The sequence below is a fragment of the Pituophis catenifer genome, unplaced genomic scaffold (genome assembly GCF_029215685.1).
Source record: "Pituophis catenifer annectens isolate HBS135680 unplaced genomic scaffold, rPitCat1.0.hap2 SCAF_1, whole genome shotgun sequence".
NCBI lineage: Eukaryota > Metazoa > Chordata > Lepidosauria > Squamata > Colubridae > Pituophis > Pituophis catenifer.
Window position 1 is genome coordinate 287003768 of NW_027256881.1, and position 21402 is coordinate 287025169.

General features: G+C 35.4%; 1 protein-coding gene across 1 annotated transcript in view; it reads left to right on the forward strand.

The window, feature by feature from the left end:
* FMN1 (formin 1) overlaps positions 1–15069 on the forward strand; it is a 91836-nt gene extending 76767 nt beyond the window's left edge. The window contains exons 14-17 of the mRNA XM_070931344.1: positions 5803–5854; positions 6931–7080; positions 13508–13592; positions 14996–15069. Of these exons, the coding sequence (XP_070787445.1) occupies positions 5803–5854; positions 6931–7080; positions 13508–13592; positions 14996–15040 (332 nt within the window). The 3' untranslated portion in view covers positions 15041–15069. The remainder of the gene's footprint in view (positions 1–5802; positions 5855–6930; positions 7081–13507; positions 13593–14995) is intronic.
* The last annotated feature ends 6333 nt before the right edge of the window (positions 15070–21402 follow it).

Below are 21402 nucleotides of genomic sequence, written 5' to 3' on the forward strand. Positions count from 1 at the left end.
GACCGGTCGCAATCTGTGTTGACGGGGGGGCAGCGGTCGACCCCGAGGCACCTTGCTTGTGGGGTGCCACAAGGGTCGGTCCTCTCGCCCCTTCTGTTCAACATTTATGTAAAGCCGCTGGGTGAGATCATCCGTGGCTTTGGGGTGGAGTTCCATCAGTACGCTGATGACACCCAGCTGTACATCTCCACCCCAGGCCACCCCAACGATGCCCTTGAAGTAATGTCCCAGTGCCTGGAGGCCGTGCGGGCCTGGATGGGGAGAAACAGGCTCCGACTCAACCCCTCCAAGACCGAGTGGCTGTGGCTTCCAGCGTCCCGATATAGCCAGCTGACGCCATCGCTGGCTATTGGGGGCGAATCACTCGCCCCCACGGAGAGGGCTCGCAACTTGGGCGTCCTCCTGGACGCACGGCTGTCTTTAGAAGATCATTTGACGGCCGTGGCCAGGGGGGCTTTTTATCAGGTTCGCCTGATACGCCAGCTGCGCCCCTTTCTAGATCGGGACTCTCTACGCACAGTCACTCAGGCACTAGTCATTTCCCGCCTGGACTACTGCAACGCTCTCTACATGGGGCTCCCCCTGGGGTGCACCCGGAGGCTCCAGCTGGTCCAGAACGCGGCCGCGCGGGGGATTATGGGGGCGACGAGGCGCTCCCATGTGACACCTCTCCTGCGCGAGCTGCACTGGCTCCCAGTGGTCTTCCGGGTGCGCTTCAAGGTGTTGGTGACCACCTTTAAAGCGCTCCATGGCTTAGGGCCAGGGTACTTACGAGACCGCCTTCTGCCACCAATAGCCTCCCACCGGCCAGTACGCTCGCACAGAGTGGGCCTCCTCAGGGTGCCGTCCGCCAGACAATGTCGGCTGGCGACCCCCAGGGGGAGAGCCTTCTCTGTGGCGGCGCCCACCCTCTGGAACAACCTTCCCCCAGAGTTACGTATAATAACAGACCTCCGGATTTTTCGTCGGGCCCTGAAAACCTATTTATTTCAACAAGCTGGGCTGGCCTGAGTTAAATTTTAAATTGATTTTAAATTGGGTTATCTTAATTTCGGCCAAAACATTTAATTATTTTAATATTGTTCTTAAATTTTGTATGCTTTGTTTTTTATCTTGGCTGTGCACCGCCCTGAGTCCTATTTGGAGAAGGGCGGTATAGAAATTTAATAAATAAATAAATAAATAAATAAATTACTGTTTCAGTTAGTGAATATTTTTCATTAGTGTTAAAAACAAAATGAAACAGTCATTTGGAATCGTCAGGAATATGCTTCACAGTGCATAATTTTTTTCATCTATGATCTGTGTTTTTAATGAGACAAAGAATAGTTTTAAAAATCATAATTTCCATGTTTTCAAAATTCCAATGATAACGAAACATTTATTGTGTTCATGATTTTCATTGCTTCATACATAGACATTTTTCTCTTTCTTTCCATACCCATGAATTACAACAGCTGCAGGCAACTGGAAAAATATTAGGAGTGCCAGAGATAGAACAATTATCCTGGAATATCACAACTCTTATTTAGATGTGATCATACAGATGTTTTCTTTTTTCAAGAATGTTTGTATGCTCAAGCAGTTGTTATTGGAAGCAAAAGGTCACTATAAATCAATATAAATAATAGATCTAAATGCAATCTATAGAAAATATATACATAAGTAATAGAAATGCAGTGAGTAATATAGGTTGGGCGTTCCAGTTTAAATAGCAGACTGTATCTTCTGTTTGCTTTGAAATTAACACATAATTTTCTTCAAGTAAATTTAGAATTATTTTTGGGAATAGAAATGATCCCAAGTTACATCAGAATTATTTGTGATAATGTATAGAATTTTATTCCAGATTAATAGGCTTTATTGAATTTTCTTAAAGTCAATATAATTTTTAATATAATATTTTATGCAGATCCATGTCCATGGTTCTCCTTAAGTGTTGGAAAATATATAGAAAACCAACACTTATAATACTGTTTATACTATCCACAGAAAGACTACACAATGTGATCTTTGCATTTATAAGCCTCCTTGTTGAAAGTTATTTATACGTGAACTGAGATTTTCTTAATCATCAATGAAAATTGATTGCTGGCCAGTTGAGATCTCATATTCAAACTGTTTAGATTTACAGAAATTTTCATCTATAGTTTTTAGTATTATGGTGTATTATAAGATACACAGTAGTTAACACATAAGTGTATTCATTACAATTTAGGTCTGTGTAGATGAGCAAGCATTTCAGCCTAGATTTAAAACTATATAACACACTTAGTGGTTGAGAAGCAAGAAAGTAGAAACAGGCAACAAGATGTTTTTCTTAGCAGTGAAAAGTACATTATTTTACTTATATTTCTTATTTACTTAATTCATTAATTAGGGGTTTAGAAGGTCACCCAACTCCAAAAGACAACATACAACATTAGAAAAAAGCAGTGAAAAGCACACACTATATATGTCTGGAAAAGACAATTCCTCAAACAGATATAATTCTTTAAGAGGATGAGACCCATCTCAACCCAAAGCTGGGGAAAATGACAAGTTTCAGAGATTTCTTGCACAAACGTATGATTAAACAGATTAGCAACATAAATTAAAAATGTAAACACAGGATCAATAATGTATTAAAAGGGGAAAGTTAAACCAACCTTTCCCATTCTGACTCTCTTCAGATGTATTGGGTAAACAAGTAGAATTTTCCATCAGCTTGGAGAAGAGTGAAGTATAATATAACTAAATCTAACTAATTAATTTAATTTAATTTAATTGATTTAGACACTGCTCTGTTCAAACCAACTTAGGGCAATGATTCCAACCAATTCCAAATAATGTCCATCTCAGCTTCAGATTATTGAGTCTTCATGACAACTAAATTTGGGAGTTTTCATCATATGGAATTGAGGAAATCATATTGGGATTAAGAAGTACCTATCTTTTCAGTGAGATTATATTATTTACCATCCTTGTTTATGAATACATTTATTGCTTTGATATTTATATATAGAACTAACCAATAGGAGAAACATATGTCCATGGTCTAATTTTGGATACAGATTAGAATTTCAAGTTTGACAATTTTACTGAACCAAAACCTACTACAATAGTCTTCTAACACTAAACTGTACATACCGGTAGATCCTGTTCCTTCTCCTGTTCTTTTTAAAATATTAATTTATAAAATGGGAAGCTGTCAAAATCATTTTTTAAAGATATGCTTTATTTTTTAAATTCTAAAAAATATTTTACTATATTATTATATTTTAATTCCTATTATTTTTTAATGTTTTGTGCAAAGAAACAGATGTTCCATATAAAACACACATATATTTCTTCTTATAACTTTCTTGCTCCAATATCTGTCACAAACTCTACAATTCTGATGCTAATTCTGATCTAAAAGACTATGTGGCAGAATAATTCATTACCAGCAATAGAAAGGTAATAAATGAGATGAAGCAATTCACAGTGTGAAAAAGTCTACACAAATCCATAGAAAATTACTTTCAATTTTGCCATTTTCCTGCTGTGCCTTTAAAATGAACCTATGCTCCCAATCACCTGAAATGTTTATTTGTAAAAGGAAAATATCCTAATGAAGAGAATTCTTTAATCCATTCTCCATTCCAGCACTGTAGAAAACTATATCTTAAGTGCAAGAGGCTGCTGTACATATTATATTCCTAAAGTTTTACCTGATTGCATGAAATCAATCTTTACTAAGTTCAATGTATAAAATATAACCTCAGCTTCATAAATCATTCTAAGCATCCCACAGGAGGAAGTAATGCTGTGGGGTTTTTTATTTTCTAAAACAACTCAAATAACCACAACCATAAGCTTTTTTTAAAGTTAGGTTCATGTACAGTAATCGATTTTTGCAACTCTGTATTACCCAATATGCTTATTTGCTCGGTATTTGTGACAGTTTCTTGTTTTAGAGAAGACCTGTTTCCTATTCTTATTAACATAATTCATCATACTTCTGAGCACACTAAACCCTCCACCCCTGCCTCCATAAAAAAAAAAAATCCTTCATTTTTATACGGAAAAGTGTAGTCTGTCTGGTTTATTTTTTCAAAAGCTGAACAGATTGGTTTCATATATATTCTGTTTAAAAGAGATTAAAACCAATTTTCCACTTTCTTAAATTGTTTGCCTGTATTTAACAATCTCAGAAAGATTATTCTTTCTGTTTTCTTTGGAATACAAGCAAATGAAAAATATTCTTTCTTGTTATGTTAAATAATACTTTGTTTAAAAAGTTACCATGTTTAACCACAGTTGGGGTATAATGATTGATTAATAATGTGAATGCAGGAAAATCATATTTGAAAAAAAATCATTTTTGGAGTTGTTTCCAAGAAAAATACTGAGTTTTGAGACATATAGTATCATTGGTCTCAATTTATTTTGGTATTATTTTTCAAAAGAGGATATGAACTGAAACACAATTTAAAATATGTTCCATTTCTTGAGTACATAAAAAAAACAAACTCTTTGAAAAGATTTCTTTCTGTTAATATACAAATATATCTGAGAAAAATGAAAATATAATAACTGACTTTGCTGGCTTCATTGCTATAATTGCCTAGTAAACTGACCTTCAACACAATTTTGACAAATTTATAGGCAACATTATCCATTTTTAAATAGAACATAATTTCTTGGTTTCCTTGTATTACCTCTGATAATAAACAATTGAATTTGCTCTGTGCGTGGAATGTATAAATATAGTCAGTATTTTTGCGTTACTGTTAAGTGTATTTAAACTTTCATGCATCATGTAGTTGAAAAATGTCAGATATTTTCCAAAATATCTCAAGTGTAAGGACAGTAACACTTTACGATTTGCAAGCCCTTGTACAAAAATATTTATACATAATTTAAAAGCAGTTTATTTCCATAAGTTTGCTAAATAGACCAAACTAATGTGGGTTGAAAACAGATTATGTGTAGTATTATACAAATGAAAATAGCATTATTAAGATTTATAACAGATATAGTAAAATATTTTGCTTATTTTCCCTAGCGCCTAAATTTGCTTCAACTGAAGTAAGAATGGAAACTTGAGAAATCTGTGCTTTCGGTTTTTGTGCCTCTTTTACAACATTTTAACTAAAATTCTAATGTTGGCCCTGTAATTGAAATCATGTACAACTTATATTTCTTCCTTTGTTTCTTCATGTGTAAATTGTGAAAATGATGGCAGGTGAGGACAAAAGGTATGAAATTGACTGGATCTGTAAATATTTTAACATACCGTAACTCTGCCCCCTATTCTCTAATATATAAAGACAGGGAGGGGAGAAACATAAAATAGTATTAAAGAGAAGAATAAAAGCAGTTCTGGTCTTCACAATTTTGGTTTCCAAGTCTGATCTACCACAAAGGGATGACATCTAATCAGATTAAAACAGGGATTGCAGTGCAAAAGGAGAGATGTGGTAGAACAATCTTGTAATTCTGACCCTACGTAAGACAACTTTGTATTTAAGCCAATCTCATTTATACGCTGTCAAACTTAATTTTATTTATTCATTTATTAAGCATATTTATATGGCTTTCTACTAAAGCTGTGATGAACCTATGCCATTACACCAGCCTCTTAGTATTTCTGGCATATTTTTAGGATGTCAGTACTTTTCCTTATAATGTTTGCAAGGATGACATAATTTCTTAATTTACAATTCACATTTTAATACTATAAATATTCCTTTTTCTATGAGCAGTGTTAAATTATAAAACCCTTGAAATGTAGCATACTTTCAGATTTCTAAAATTATTTTAAAATGCTTTTTGCAGCTGTAGAAGAACATAAGGCAGCGAAAAGTCACCTGGACAATGCACAAAAGTGGTAAGCTCTCCAGTTTTCTTAACTCTGTGCATTATAAATTCAAAAATATCCTTAAATAAGATTAGGATTGGGATTTTTTCTTCAAATGCATATTACTCTTTCCAGCATTTCCTTTTGGGAGATTGAATTATAGATGAAAATATATACAGTACACAGAGAAATCCAACAGGACTAAGTTAAAGCAAAAGTTGTAGCTTTCCTGTGACAGCTGTCCTTTCATATGAAAGGAAGGTTGTTTGGTTAAAAACATGGAGAGTATTCTGTAACTTCCTAGAAGAAAATAGTAATCAAGGAACAATACTAGATAATAAGCTTACTATTTGTCCAAAAGAGCATTTAAAAATATTTTATAAACATCTTTCAGGTCAAAAATCCAAAACCTCACAAAATGTCTACTGAACATATGCATAGTTTCACCAGCCACATCCTTCTTTAGTATAAGAAACTTAGTTCTAGATCTCAATACCCCCAATTTAACCTTTAAATTGCCCTTAAGCAATAAGTTCTTTCAACTTGCTTGGAAGACACAAATGAAGAAGCAGACAGTACGTGAGAGATGAAAATAATCCTAGGAATAGTCACTATAAGATTGTAACTCCAGTAGTACTATATTCTGGTGCTTGCTCTGGGTCAAATGATGTATTTTCAGGATATTAATACCTGAAAACCTTCAATTAGAAAGAGGTTGCCATGACTTAATAGCCTATTATTTAGAGATTTATTAGGGGAATGTACAATGGTTCAATTCAGTGCCTTTTCGTAAACAACTGTTTTTAAAATGTGATTCTTTCTCAAATCTTACTTACCACTTTGCTTTTTTTTGTTTTTTGCTTTTTCTGTTGCTATTGCCTATGTAGACATCTGTCAACTGAATTCACTTAGCTGATGCAATAAAAAAAAAAACCTCTTATATATTATATTGCATCTGGTCTCTATTTATGGTACAGTTTCTACTTGTACCTGATTTTTTTAATTTGTAGCTTGGAATTTCTAGTCAGAAATCTGTGCCAGCAAAATTTCCATTGAATTTCCCCAATGAGTTTATGTGCTGTCCACCTTTCTCCCACCCCCTCCAGCTTTGAAGAAATGGTGAAGTACTATGGAATAAAGCCAAAATCTGGTGAAAAGGAGACCACACCGAATTATGTTTTCATGGTTTGGCATGAATTCTGCAGTGAGTTTAAGGCTATTTGGAAACGGGAGAACAAAAATATTTCCAAAGAAAGGTAAGGTTCTAATAAAGCCATTAATACCATTTTAGAAGTCTGGGGAGCTGTTCTTTTTCAAACTCAACAAATTATACTCCTGTATTTCTCAGGCGTCATTGTTTTCTTTGAGATCAAATGGACCTCAAGGAAAGATTATTCCCTCAGGGTGCCTAGGAAAATTGACCAAAGGGATGCTGTCCCCACAAAAAGATAAACACATATAATCTGATAAATTACACTTTCTTAACCCCTTCCAATTGCTAGCTAGTGAAATGAAAGAGGAGCTGTGCTAATTTGGAACAGATTGCTTCTCTTTGCATTTTCATGTTGGACAACTTTAAGTGAGGCAATATTGGTGTTGCAGACAGCACTGACAAACAAAAGTGAAGTTAATATGTTCACACTTGCATCAAAGGGAAGCCTGTGGGATTCAGTCTCCATTTAGCACAGTGTCAAAATCCTATACTGAATTTACAGCATTATTTCTTGGTATCCTGCTGTGGAGATCAAACTCCATGCCGTGCCATGTTCTATCATTTCCTGATTTTATTAGTTTTTAGTTAAAACCCTTTTTTGTGTTAAGATTTGGACTGTTTGAAGGTTTAAAGGGGGGAGATTGGGATGATTATTTAATGATTTTATTACTGTACACATAACAATTTATGTTAAAAACGTAATACATTTTAAATTACATATTATAATATTAAATGTTTTCCAGTCCAGTGGTCTTGCTACATTTCATTTTCCTTCCCCCTTCCTATTAAATTCACGTTTATGACTCTCACTTCTTATACAGCCAAATTAACCCCGTGCTCATTCCTCATAAAACAGGCTTGGAGTGATTTGAAAGTTTGCAGAAGTAGAACACTTCCTCTTCCTGAACCCAGCCTAATGATGACTGGGCATGCTTAGTTTTAGGGAAGGGAAATGGAATAAATATTCTAGAAGAAGACATGGCTAGAAACTTGTACTTCTGGAGCACTCCACATTATATTATTTTGAAGTAGGTCCCATTTGCAACTTTCTGGTATATATAGTCTTCCTTCCTTCCTTCCTTCCTTCCTTCCTTCCTTCCTTCCTTCCTTCCTTCCTTCCTTCCTTCCTTCCTTCCTTCCTTCCTTCCTTAAAAATTATGTTCTATGGAACCCCATGGGTTTTGCAAGAATTTATTGTGGTTCTGTGAGAGACTAATACACACATTAAAAAAAAGTTAATTTAAGTCAGCCAATTTTCTATCGTTTGGGCTTTGATTCTTGATCAGGGTAGTGGGATTTTTTAAAAAAAGGTGGTGTTGCCTGAAAAAAACTAAGAACTTCTGTTGTATATTGTTAGTCACACTCATGCTTCCTAATAAATTATATTATTGGTAATCAACTTTTGTAGCATATATGTAAAATATCTGAGTGGAAACGATAAAATGATAACGTTGAGTTTAGTTCTAACATTTTTGAATATTTATTTAGATGTATTTGTTGCCAAACCCAACAGATTCTATTGTTAAATAGACACCAGCTTCTATTTTAAAATGGGAAATGGAAAGCAAAATATTATGGGATTATTTGCCACAGAAATACAAAGTAGGGAATATAGTAGCTTACTGGGAATGAACACAAATTTTGCAGACAAGCATCCCCTTTTTCATGTAACATTTGGTGAAAAGCTAGATGGAAGCTAACAATTACTCAAAACATTTAAGGCATGTCTGTATGTGTATGGGGTGTCCTTATATTAAACAAGCAAAGACTACATTACTATTCTTGAGCCTAAATGAACAACTTGCCACATAAGTAGCTGGCATTCAACATAACAATGTTAATTGTCCAATATTAGAAGCATACGTTTGCTTAAGCAGCTATTTTAAATTAGATGCAGATGTGGATAATTCAGTAAATTGCTATACTTTTTATACAAGGAGATGTGCAAACATTGTGGGTCATTGGTGTCTTTCATCACAGGCAACAATCTTAAGCAGCCGTCAGTTTTTCTGTTCAGAAAGAAAATGTCAGGGAAGGGGAAGTCCTCCTAGACTTGAAATTAGCCATAATAGAAGCTGCTTGCAATTTGCCCTTGAAATGGCACACAAAGATTTCATCACTGCCACCAGCAGCCACATGAAGAACAAGGGCAAGTCAGGAGAAACACAAGCAAATCCTTATCAGGCCTTCTTTTCAAGATCAATAACAGATATTGATTTTTAGAAAGGATACTCATATAAACAGTGTGGTTCAGTTGGATTAATTAGGAATTAATTGGGAAACTCCATCTGTGTTGTTCTACTCTTGAAACACTCCAGTGTTTTGCAACCTCAGCAAATTTAAGTTGGGTGGACTTCAACTCCCAGAATCATGACTTCTGGGAATTGAAGTCTGGAGCCTGGATAGCTCAACAGACTAAAAGCCTGTTATTAACATTCAGCTGTCTGCAATTATTGCAAGTTCGAATCTCCCCAGGCTCAAGGTTGACTCAGCCTTCCATCCTTTCTAAAGTAGGTAAATTGAGGACCCAGTTTGTAATAAGCTGACTTTGTATAAAAAAAATATACAAAAGTATGAAGGCTATTGCTTAACGCATTGTAAGCCGCCCTGAGTCTCCGGAGAAGGGCGGCATATAAATCTAATTTAAAAAAAAAACATGTCTTAAAGTGGCTGTTGCTTGAGAAACAGTGAGATGTAAAATATAAAGATCAAAGCCAGGAGCACATTTTGTATCTTTCTATCTTTCAACAAATTGTCCCAGTCTGCACTTTCTTTTAACCTTACGTGATTTTGCAGTTTGATCACTGCAGCAAATGTCCAGAGTTTTGATGTACATTTATATAAATATGGAGCTTTGGATAATTTCTGATGTTTAGAATATTAATACTTAGATGACATTAGCATGCAGCTAATGTTTTAACTTTTGGAAAAATGCTAGGAAGAAATATATATATATATATATATATATTCTTTACACATAGAATTTTTCTTTTAAGATAGGAAATTCAAGTTTTAGTCTGTCAAAGTAGAGAAAAATTTCTTCCACCATCTCCCCCATGCTCTAGAGAAAAATAATCTCAACCTACTAATGAGAGGCAGGGTTATCAGAAAAGAAGCAGTAGCATTACTTAAAAAAAAAACTTTATTCAATTCTTTTTCATCAAACCTTCTGTCATGAGCAAATAAATCATATCCCATTCATATTACCCTATGAATGTCAGAAAATTCTAAAATATCATATTCAAACAGCTGATTTTTTCTTCTTGAAGTGTAAATGTTCATTCCTCTATATCTGTAATGGCGAACCTATGGCACGCGAGCCGTTGCCCCAGTTTAGCTCCACTGCACACGTGCACACCCGCCTCCCGCCAGCCAGCTGGTCTTTGGGTCTCTGCCGTGCATGTGCAGGGGGTAGGGGCGCGCAGTGGATGTGCATGCATGGGAGCATGGAGCATGCGTGGAGTACATTGCATTTTGGGGGTTCGGGCGCACGTGCGCACTTTGGGCACTCGGTTTGGAAAAGGTTAGCCATCACGGCTCTATATAGTACCTGTAACAATCTAGTCCAGTGTTTCTCAAACTTGGAAACTTTAAAATGAATGGATTTCAGCTGGAAGATAGCTGGCTGGGGAATTCTGAGAACTGAAGCCCACCCCATCTTAAATTGTCAGGTTGAAAAACACTAATCTAGGTTATTCTGTAATCATAGTTTGAAATATGCAGTTAATTACAAAATTATTTGTAATTATAACAGACTTATTTTTGTTATACTTACTTTATTCCCTATAAATTTATTCTCATGGTGACAAATCATGGTTTGATGTTATGCATGAACTCAGCCTAAAACAATATTTATGTATATTAATTTTCAAAAGTAATTGCACACAGACCCACATCTTGAAAATAACTTGACTCAAGCATTAAGTTTGCAATGCCAAATAAAAATTAACTATTTCTTTATCTATTGAACAACATACCTTGAAAAAGCTAAGAACACTTTTTTTAAAAAAAACTTTTAACATAATATATTATAGTTATTTGATCTTTTTTCTTCCTTTTCAGTCATATGTCATTCTCAGAGACTGCTTGGGCAAATCCCTGCAGTTTTCTTGGCCAGATTTTTTCAGAAGTAGTTTTTCATTGCCTCTTTCCTAGGACAGGAAGAAGGTGATTGGCCCAAAATCACTCACTCAGCTTCATACCCAAGATGAGGTTATAACTCTCAGTCTCCTGTTTTCTAGCCTGATGCCTTAACCACAAAACTAGCTCTCAATTATTGTTGGAACCTGTTGAATGTCAAAACAGTCATCAATAGACATACAGACATTAACAACATGCATATAGACTATGCAAAAGAGACTATCACCCAGCCCAAAAGAGAACAAAAAGACCACCAGCAATCAGCACTCCATATCAGCATGATGATGTTACTTACTTTGGATAATGAAATGTCTGCAAGAAAATAAGCAAGCTCAGAGAGCAACAAGGACCCTTTATGTCAACCCTGAGCTACAAATATTCTCCTTTATTAGTATAGTTGGAACCTTTTTTATAAATACTCCAAATTATGTTAATCATAAGGAATTTAATATGTTTTGAGAATGTATTGTGGTAGAAGCTGGTTATATAAGGTTCATTCTGCTGGATTTGATACCAAATCAGTCTTTTGGTATCAAATCACTTCATGCCTTAATTCCTTTCCTTTCCACCCTTGATCCTTTGAATGAAAAGGAGATCATGGGGTTAAGTAAGCAACATTTTTCTATCCTCAGCCTGGACACAACACTTAGGTATTCTTGAAAAGGTGAAAACTTTATACTAGCAAATAGCAAAAAAATTTTTTAAAGCTGGTTAACATTGTTAACATGTGAACAATTTTATTTAATGTTTGTAATTACAAAATATGCACTTTTGTTAATCATATTGACTTGGGTAATAAGTGTGAATGACTATATATGTGTTTGATATTTGACCTACTATAAAAACATTTAGATTTAAAAAATGCCTCTCTCCAAAATCGACTAGATAATAATATTGACAATTTGGACTGAAAGTTTTAGTGCTTAATTTTTTTATAGAAAAGTATTTGCTTGTTTGTTCTTTCATAGAAAATTCTAGTTTAAAGTTTAAAGTTTATTAGATTTCTATACCGCCCTTCTCCCGAAGGACTCAGGGTGGTGTACATCCTTATTAAAACACATAGATTTATAAAATTTAAAACCAAATTAAAATCAATATATAAAATTGGCCCGCAAATTAAAACATACATACACCCATAATAAAAATTGTAATTAGGCCAGTCCGGCTTTCTGGAACAAGAGGGTCTTAAGGGCGCGGTGAAAAGTGCGCAGGTAGTCGTACTTATTTCCATTATTTTCTAGGATTTATGAACCATTAAGGAGACAATTCTGTTCTTTTTTTTTTTTTTTTTTTTGAATTAGTGTCAAACTGGCATTGCAGTTCTTGTTTCCATATTTCACAGTAACTGAATTTTCTGAAGTAATCTGCTGGGCCATTGACTGACAACGTTTTATAATAAAACAGTACTTTGATGGGGCTACTTTAAATGTCACTTAGAAATGGACAACTGATACAATTTAGCTAGTCAAGATTATTGCAGCTTCTGTGCCACTAACCAGTAATCCAACTAACTGTATTGTACATTATAGTCCTACTGACTCAACCAAAATAGTTATTAAAGAAGTTATTATTAGGTTTTGCCGCTAAATTCCATGGATGAAATTTTCTTTATACTCAACTCTGTTCAACAAGACATTCCAGTGTTAGATAAAAATTACAGTTTGATCTCTCAGTGAGCCAGGTAGTAGGAATGCATAGCAATTTTTTGTTTGTTTGTTTGTAATGTGGACCACTTGCTTCTGAACACCATCAAAATGGTCATTAGAGATCAAGAACAATCCATGAATTAAGAGCAAGACAGCCAATGTATAACAGTTTAATATATGTCTTCAGTACAAACTGAGATATCAAAATGCCTGGAATGTCACAGGATTTGCATCTTGGTGTCATTATTGATTGGAATTGGTACTGCATCGCAATGACCTTGATAAAGGTCATACTGGCCTGACGGGTGCTTTCTTACAAGGGAAGGACTATGGTTCAGTAATAGAACATATGCTTTGCAATTAAATACCCCAAATTCATTGGATGGAGAAGCTCTGGGAAACTGCTCCCAATCAGTGCTAATATGATTAAGGGGTTGGATCAATGATTATCTCAGTAAAAGACATTTTGTTAGGAAAACTCTCACTGGTAGTGAATGTAGAATAGGTCAGGTCCTATACCGGTTCTAAAAATTGTAGACAATATTTTTTCCGAATTTGTCAGATAAGAGAATTGGTGTAGATTTTGTGTGTTTGCTTTATAAAGTATAGCTATTTAGGAAAACAACTTTTATGTGGTATATAATTTTTAAAGCTCTAATAATACTTGCTTATATTCTGTTTTAGACTCCGAATGGCTCAGCAATCAGTGAGCAAGTTAACTTCAGAAAAGAAAGTGGAAACTAGGAAAATCAATCCAACTGCTAGTCTGGTATGTTATATTCTTATTGTGATTCTGGTTTCTGGTTCTGTTTTAATTAGAGCTGGAAGTTTTAGTTAATTCTTATGTAGTTAATCTATTGAAAAGCAAATATGTATTTTCAATCTTGGGATGGGTGTCCTAAAGGCTTTCTCCTGCAATGGCATTATATCTTGGAGCCAGCTTACAAAATCATTGTAGATCTTAACATGTTTCTGTATAAAAAAATAATCTGAATGTCAATTGAGCATGGGCATCCTTTCCTGCTGCATTAAATCATCCTTGGCATTGTTTTTGCCTTTCAAGATTCTTTCCATTTCTGTAATATTAATGTGACACTGTAGATAGAAAAGATAATTAATAGCACATTCCTGTAAGATGTCCTCTAAATTTGTCATTTTAATTTATTTAAGAACAAGTTCTGGATTGCTGGATTTTGTCCAGTATTGGCTACTGTCTTTTTTATGTAGACAGATGGAAAATTCTTTTGCTGCATGTAGATGCTAAATACAGATACCAGCAAGCTACAGGGAACTGAATCCAATTTAGTAACAAAGATATGACTATTTGTTTTCGGGACAATCTGATGTTGAGCATGTATATGAAATTAGTTTAATAGCAAATTAAATCATATACTATTATCCAAAATAGTATATGATAATGTATGGCTATCGAGTTTGTATTTGGTCTGGCCTACAGTTATGGTATCATGCGGTTCACCCAGGGGTGAAATCCAGCAGGTTCTGACAGGTTCTGGAGAACTGGTAGCGGAAATTTTGAGTAGTTTGGAGAACCTGCAAATACCATCTCTGGCTGGCCCCAGGAGTGGGGTGGGAATGGAGATTTTGCAATATCCTTCCCCCAGGAGTGGGGTGGAAATGGAGATTTTGCAGTATCCTTCCCCTGCCACGCCCACCAAGCCATGGCCAAGCCACACCCACCAAGCCACACCACGCCCACCAAGCCACGCCCACAGAACCAGGAGTAAAAAAAATTGGATTTCACCACTGGGTTCACCGTATGGACTGTAAAATTCTCATTTTTGAAGGAAAAGGAATGGAAAATCCCTACAAGTAGCTGGCTTCAAATCATGCCGTTACTCTTTCTTTTTTACTTCTACAACTTTTAAACGTCTGTGTTTATTTCACATTTGTACTTTTTACAGACATACACCGTTGACTAAATGTACAGGGTTTTTGATCTATACTTGCTTTAAAAACATATCCTTCCTGTCATAGTGTGGCACTTCAGGAATTAATTTTCTGGAGAAAATGGAGGGAGGGAGAAGCTTATGTCTACTCTGGTTTCAAATTGCTCTATTCTTTTGGCCTAAACCATATACTCTCTGCAGTTTGAAAACAGATGGAAAACTAAAGCAAAGAATGATAATAAACTCCTTTTCTCTTAAACAACAGAAAGAAAGACTACGTCAGAAAGAAGCCGGGGTGCCTCCCAACTGAAAGAAGACCCCCAAAACAAAACAAAAACCAATGAGAGTATGACCTTGATGATGCTACACATTGCCCCTTCCCTTTGGGAGCACCTTATTTTAGATGAAGTTCTGTTTTGCTTTTTTTTTCCGACAATCCACCAAAGACTTTTCAATCCCTTGGTTTATACAAGCAAGGGAAGGCTAAGAAGTTTGTTTACATGGGAATTAGGAAGGGTTCCCCAGTAACTGTTTCTTATGTGGTTGAAACCGAATGGTTTTCTTAAAAGCGAAGAACGTCTCTATCCAAAGTGCACTAGTATGGAAGAGCAAATCTGGATTTTAGGCAGGGAAATAAATAGCTTTATATCATCTGCAACAGATGTATGGGATGGCTAATATAAGTCTATTGAAGATTTGCTGAATTGGTGTCTGCTTAAAATTATTTTTATGGCATTCAAAGGATTAAGTTTATCTTCTATATTTTATTATAATTATTTTTATAAGAAGCTCAATCTATGCACAGGAATAGAAATACATTTTTTGCAGATATGGAGAGAGAATATCAAAATGTATGCTGCACTTGTATCGACTAATGTATTGAGTTTTGTTCCTATTTTAATGGTAAAATGGTAAAATGAAGAAGTTGCATATCTAGATGAGGTTCAGATAGCAGTTTTCAACAATACATTATTTATAATCATTTAATTGGATGCTGTGTAAAAACTGTTTCCATTATTTGTAATTATTCTAAAGCAAAGCCTATATTCTTTAACAGTTAACATTTTGATATAACCAGTGTTTAGATATTTCTACATAATTCTGTAAGTATACATGTGTCTGGAACAGAGTGTGCACTTATATACAAACACATTTTCTACTTACATTATATGTGTGTGTGTGTGTGTGTGTGTGTGTGTGTGTGTCAGTGGTGGGTTGCTACCAGTTCGCCCCCAGATAGGGCGAACCGGTAGCGGCAATGGCGGGAGGCTCCACCCACCCAGACGCTTCTGTGCATGCGCAGAAGCATTGCGCGCAAGCATGCGCGCCCCCACGAGCAAACCAGTAGCGACAGGATTTGAAACTCACTACGTGTGTGTGTGTGTGTGTGTGTGTGTGTGTGTATCGTTGCCTAGATTAAGAAAAAAGACAGCATTGATCTCCCATTTTTCATGCTGTAACAACTTGTATGAAGGGCAGCTTAGAATTAAAAAGTATAATTGAAATCAATAAATAATAAAATTAAAATGCAATCCTATATCAGAAGCTAAATGGTTGCAAAGCAAGCCACATGACAAGAGAAAGAGATTGCAAAGATTGCTGGGTGCTGCAACCTCGTTTAGGAAAAGTTTTGCTGTGCAGCAGTGCCAGCCTTACTCTCACGCCAGCATGTGTTTTTGTCTGTTGCGGACATTTGGGCTTAAATTCCCATATTAGCCAAAAACTGACTAATTTATTAATTTATTACTACTGTCTTATTTACAGACTGTCACTAAACAAGGAGGGGTTGTAATAATAATTAGGTTAAAATTAGCATAATGTTAAAAAGTAATGAAGCATAGGCCAAAGTTGTTGACTCAACAGCTGAAGAAAATGTGGACTCAGAAGTTGGTGGTTTTTATTTTATTTATTTATTTATTTATTAAATTTATATGCCACGCATCTCACTCATAAGGTGACTCTGAGTGGCTATAATCAGGGTTCTGTGGTCTAGAAGTAGCATGAAAAATATTTCCCCTTCTTATCTCAAAGAAAGACGTGCCACTGAATCTGAGTGGCGTGGTTTTCCAACTCTCTTACTGCAGGGAATTGAAGAAAGATTGTTGATATGTCATCCTCATATCAATAGCACTTATATGGCACTTCACAGTGCTTTCTAGCCCTCTCTAAGCAGTTTACGGAGTCAACATATTGCCCTCAACAATGTGGGTCCTCATAGCATCTGCCTTTTCTCCTTTTTCAGGGATGCTTTGCATGATCAGAAACACAACGAAGCATTTTTTTTGTTCCTCAAAATGTCCCATCTTTTAAAAATATAAGAAAAGTGCATTTCGTCTTGAATTATGATGAAGCCACAGAGGGTATGATGAACAACAAAAAAAATGTAAAAGAAAAAGACCGCTGCCTGCATGATAATAAAGACTTGGGTTAAGTGAATGCATGTCATTAAAAGTAATTCATTAACTGTAAAGAAAAAAAAATCAAATATGCAATATGTAACTTTTGCACAATTAAGGAAAAGGGCTCTAAAGTGTATATATTATGATTGCTATTGAAACATGACATTTGTAGAATACATAGTTAAACGGTTCGCAACAAGAACTATTGTTGATGTTAGTAGTGAACAGCAAAATATTATTTTCCTCTTAGACAGAAACATGACGTATTTTTCCCTGTCATGAACAGAAACCAATACAATAAATTGAGAAAATTAAAATGGGTTGTGTAACATGTAATAAAGAATTTTAGTTTTGTGAAAGTTCACTAAACTATCAAGTAGTTACGCACATAATATAATAAATTTCCCGCTTCGCAAACTGTTTTATTTGCCATATACAATGTCAAATCTTTTGCTTCTAAGATTTAACAACTATCCATAAGTAAACAAAATGCTTCTGAGTCTATCAGTTGCAAATTTTAAACTCACAATCCCATTTAAATTCCAAAACTAGAAGTGGGTAACGGTTGCTTTGTTACAGGACCTTTAAACACTCAAGTAAGAAAAAGGAAAACCATGGTAATTTATGCTGAGATGGAGAGAGAAAGAGACTTAGTGGTTAATTAAATTTTATTTAGTATAATTCAGTGTCGTTACTCTTTACTGTGCAAATATATGGCAGCTTGCCATTTTCAGTTAAAAAATTAACATGACAAAAAGAACACCAAACTCTATCTGTTTATATTTTGCAACTAATAGATGAAATGCCACTTAATGTTATTTTGTAACATTTTAGAACGAATCTATTTATTTTGCAAACTGGAAGACATGTTATCATAATCTGCATTATTTCAATGTCAATACAGAAGAACAAAAGAAAGATGATATTCAATGTATCATTTTCCATGTTTCACCCAAGTTGTTGGAATAGGAAAAACAGGAGTAGAAACGTATTTTGTAGAAAAGGAATGTCCTTATCCAGAAAATATACATCTGTTACCCAGTGGAGGGAATATTTGGATCATATCACCAATTGAATCCAATATCTACACATGCTATTTGGATCTTTATTTTTCTACTAATATATAGATGAATTTCTTTGTCCTGGTTGGCTTGGATTGTTGTGATGTAATTTAGATAATCTCAGTTTATAGCTGGATGAATGATATTGTAGCACTATGTGTTTATAGACTTTGGAAATGGTATATCAAAATCTGTATGTGGTACAAACCAGCCATTCAGTAAATATAAAAGTATAAATATACCGAAACTTAGAGAACAGAGTAAAAACAAAAACCAATCATAAAATATAGCTTTAATTTGTTTATTTTAAACGTTTACTAAGTATTTTAAAATTTAATGACATTGTGGAAATAATGTGTTTAGGAATGTACTTATTTTTTAAATAATAACTTGATTCTCGATTTAATCTTCCTGTCAAAGCTATCTCTACTGGAAAGTAGATTGCTGTGCCCATTCTACCCACCAACCTATTGTTCCAGAGATTCTCTGCCCCTTTAATGACAACATTTCTCTTTTCATATTTATGTTATTATGGTGGGGAGAGGGTTTTTTGTTAAATTTATAAACCACCTGACTTTATGACAACTCTGGTCCATGTTCTATCTATAAAAACAGAGAAAACCAATTCCCATCTCATAAATCAGACAACCCACAAGGAGACTGCCACCATTGTAGTTCAAGGCCTAGGAAAAGAGCCAGATTTTAAGACTCATACAAATAAAGTAGGGTGAGATTATATGGATCTCTGGGGGAACATCATTCCAGAGAATATGCCTACGGAAGAGAAAAACCAGTCCCTTGGCTTTTCAGGTGGCATTGCTTAATCAATAGAACTTGATAATGCCAACTTTGTCAAACCATATAGGATGGGCAGCAAGTAACAAGTCTATGCCATGAAGGGCTTTATAGAGGATAACCATAGCTTGAATTTCATTCCCAATTAAGTCTATGCAGCTCCAGGAAAAGATATTTTGTGGGCATAACAAAACATATCCACAATAACCCATGCCTCTGCATTCTGGATTAGCTGTAGCTCCATGTAGCCTATAAAAGCAAAACCATGTAGAATTCATTGCCGTAGACCACAGGCAAGATGACTAAATCATAAGCAGGTACTTTAAGGACCTCCTAGGGCAAATACAGGTACAATTGGTGATACTTGAATCTGTACTTAATCATGGTATATTGAGGTACGAAATCTTGCAGCTGCCGCCTGTTCCTTGATCCACAAAGTACACATCAGTCCTGAAGGAGGCAGTGCAATTCGATGTAGGACTAAAGGGGAGCGTGTCCGAATCCAAGTGATAGAAATGCCCTCAGGCAACGGTCTTGTCAGGATTGAGCCTGAGCTGGTTCCCCTCCACTCAGACTCCCACAGCCTCCAGGCATTCACTAGCTATAGATTCAATTAGGCACTGCATTCTGTATCCTAAGTAATGGACACATTTGACAAATGCTTGCACAGGTTGGCACTTAGGGACAGAAACCCAAGTGTGGCTGGTTCTGACTTCTTTGAAGCAATATATCACAAAAATAAAAGGGTATACATGGGTTTCCGTAAAATCATAATGCAAATCATACACACACAGACATTGCCATTAATCACGGGGCTAGAACTTCTCTTTAAACTGTGATGGCAAATTGCTTGAATGCAGTTTAATAAGAGATGTATGTTATGGATACCATCTATGAAAGAATATCATCTGGTAGGCTGTCAGGTCTTTTCTGCCATTGCTCATGCCCTGTGGAACATCACTCCCTCCCCCAAACCTTAGATTGGCCCTGACACTCTCAGCCTTTAGGAAGGCCTGAAAACATGGCTCTTCTGCCATATCTGGATGGTCTGGTAATGGTGGGGAACTTTTACAGTAGCTGTGTTGAGTTGATATAGGGTGAATTAAACATTTTCTGATTTAAAAGAATTATGGGTGGTTTTTATATGTTGATATAGTATGTTGGTCTTTAACTTGTTTTTATTGGATTATTTTAACCTGTTGTGAGCTGCCCTGAGCTGCTTAGATGAAATGTCTGGCCACAAACATTGAATAATATTAAAGTAAAATAAATATTTCCTTTCAAACTGCCACATTTGACACAGTTGAGAGTGTTGGAAACATTGTTAGAATTCTCCAGTTCCTGTCTGGTCCATAAAACTTTAAAAGGTTTAGTTTCTCAAGTATAGTCCTCTTGTGAGATAGCATGCATTTATTTCCTGATGCTAGTGAAGCATTTTGTTTGTTAGCTTACTTGTTTGTTGTCTTTTAAATATTAAAACATATTTTGACTTAAATCGTCCTTATCAATTAAGCACAATCTGCAGATCACTTTAAGATTGATAGGGCTGGTACAAAGACACATAATCCGTTAGATGTTATCTGAGCTATTGGTTCTCTTATTTTTTCTATCAACTATGACTGGTACAGAAACAGGAAGTGACTCTGCCCCTTTTTTATCGCCACCAAATAAATGCTTTTATAGCATTGCTATGCTGCATAAAAGTTTTTTTTAAAAAAAAAAAAAAAACAAAACCAGTGGGCAGCCGAAACAGACCTAATTATAAAATTGATGTTCAGTTCAATTCAGTGCTCTGGCCCTCTGGCATATGTATTAGAAGACAGGACATTTTCTTCCAAATGTTGATGCTCTTTTTATATGAACCTTTTTTTAATCTTCTCCATCTGGAGTGACCAATTCAACAGGACAGTATTTGTGTTTGGAAGAACCTTTGTTTTCATTGTTTTAAAGCTTGTTCCTGAACTGCTTGGGTTTCAACTACATTGCTTTCCATTTTCAGAAGCACTCTCTAACCAGTGCAGTACATTGCAGATCTGGGGAAGACAATAAATGTGACTCTGTGGAGATTCTCAGTCATCCAGATCATGGTTGTCCCAAAGATGCTTTTTCAAAAGGCAAGTGGACTTTGTTTTTCCTTGAAGACGTTTCACTTCTTATCCAAGAAGCTTCTTCAGTTGGATGACAAGTGAAACTGAAGAATCTTCTTGGATGAGACGCTTCAAGGAAAAACAAAGTCCACTTGTCTTTTGAAAAAGCACCTGTGACTCCTTGCTTCATTGAAATTGAGTCTCAGAGAATTCTATAGCATGTCAGCTCAGCAGCAGTCCCAAAAAAACACAAAGCATTATGCACTGAGGACAATATATACTTAGTATTTTAGCCAATTATAGTCTTTTGGCAATGCAAATCTGGATGAA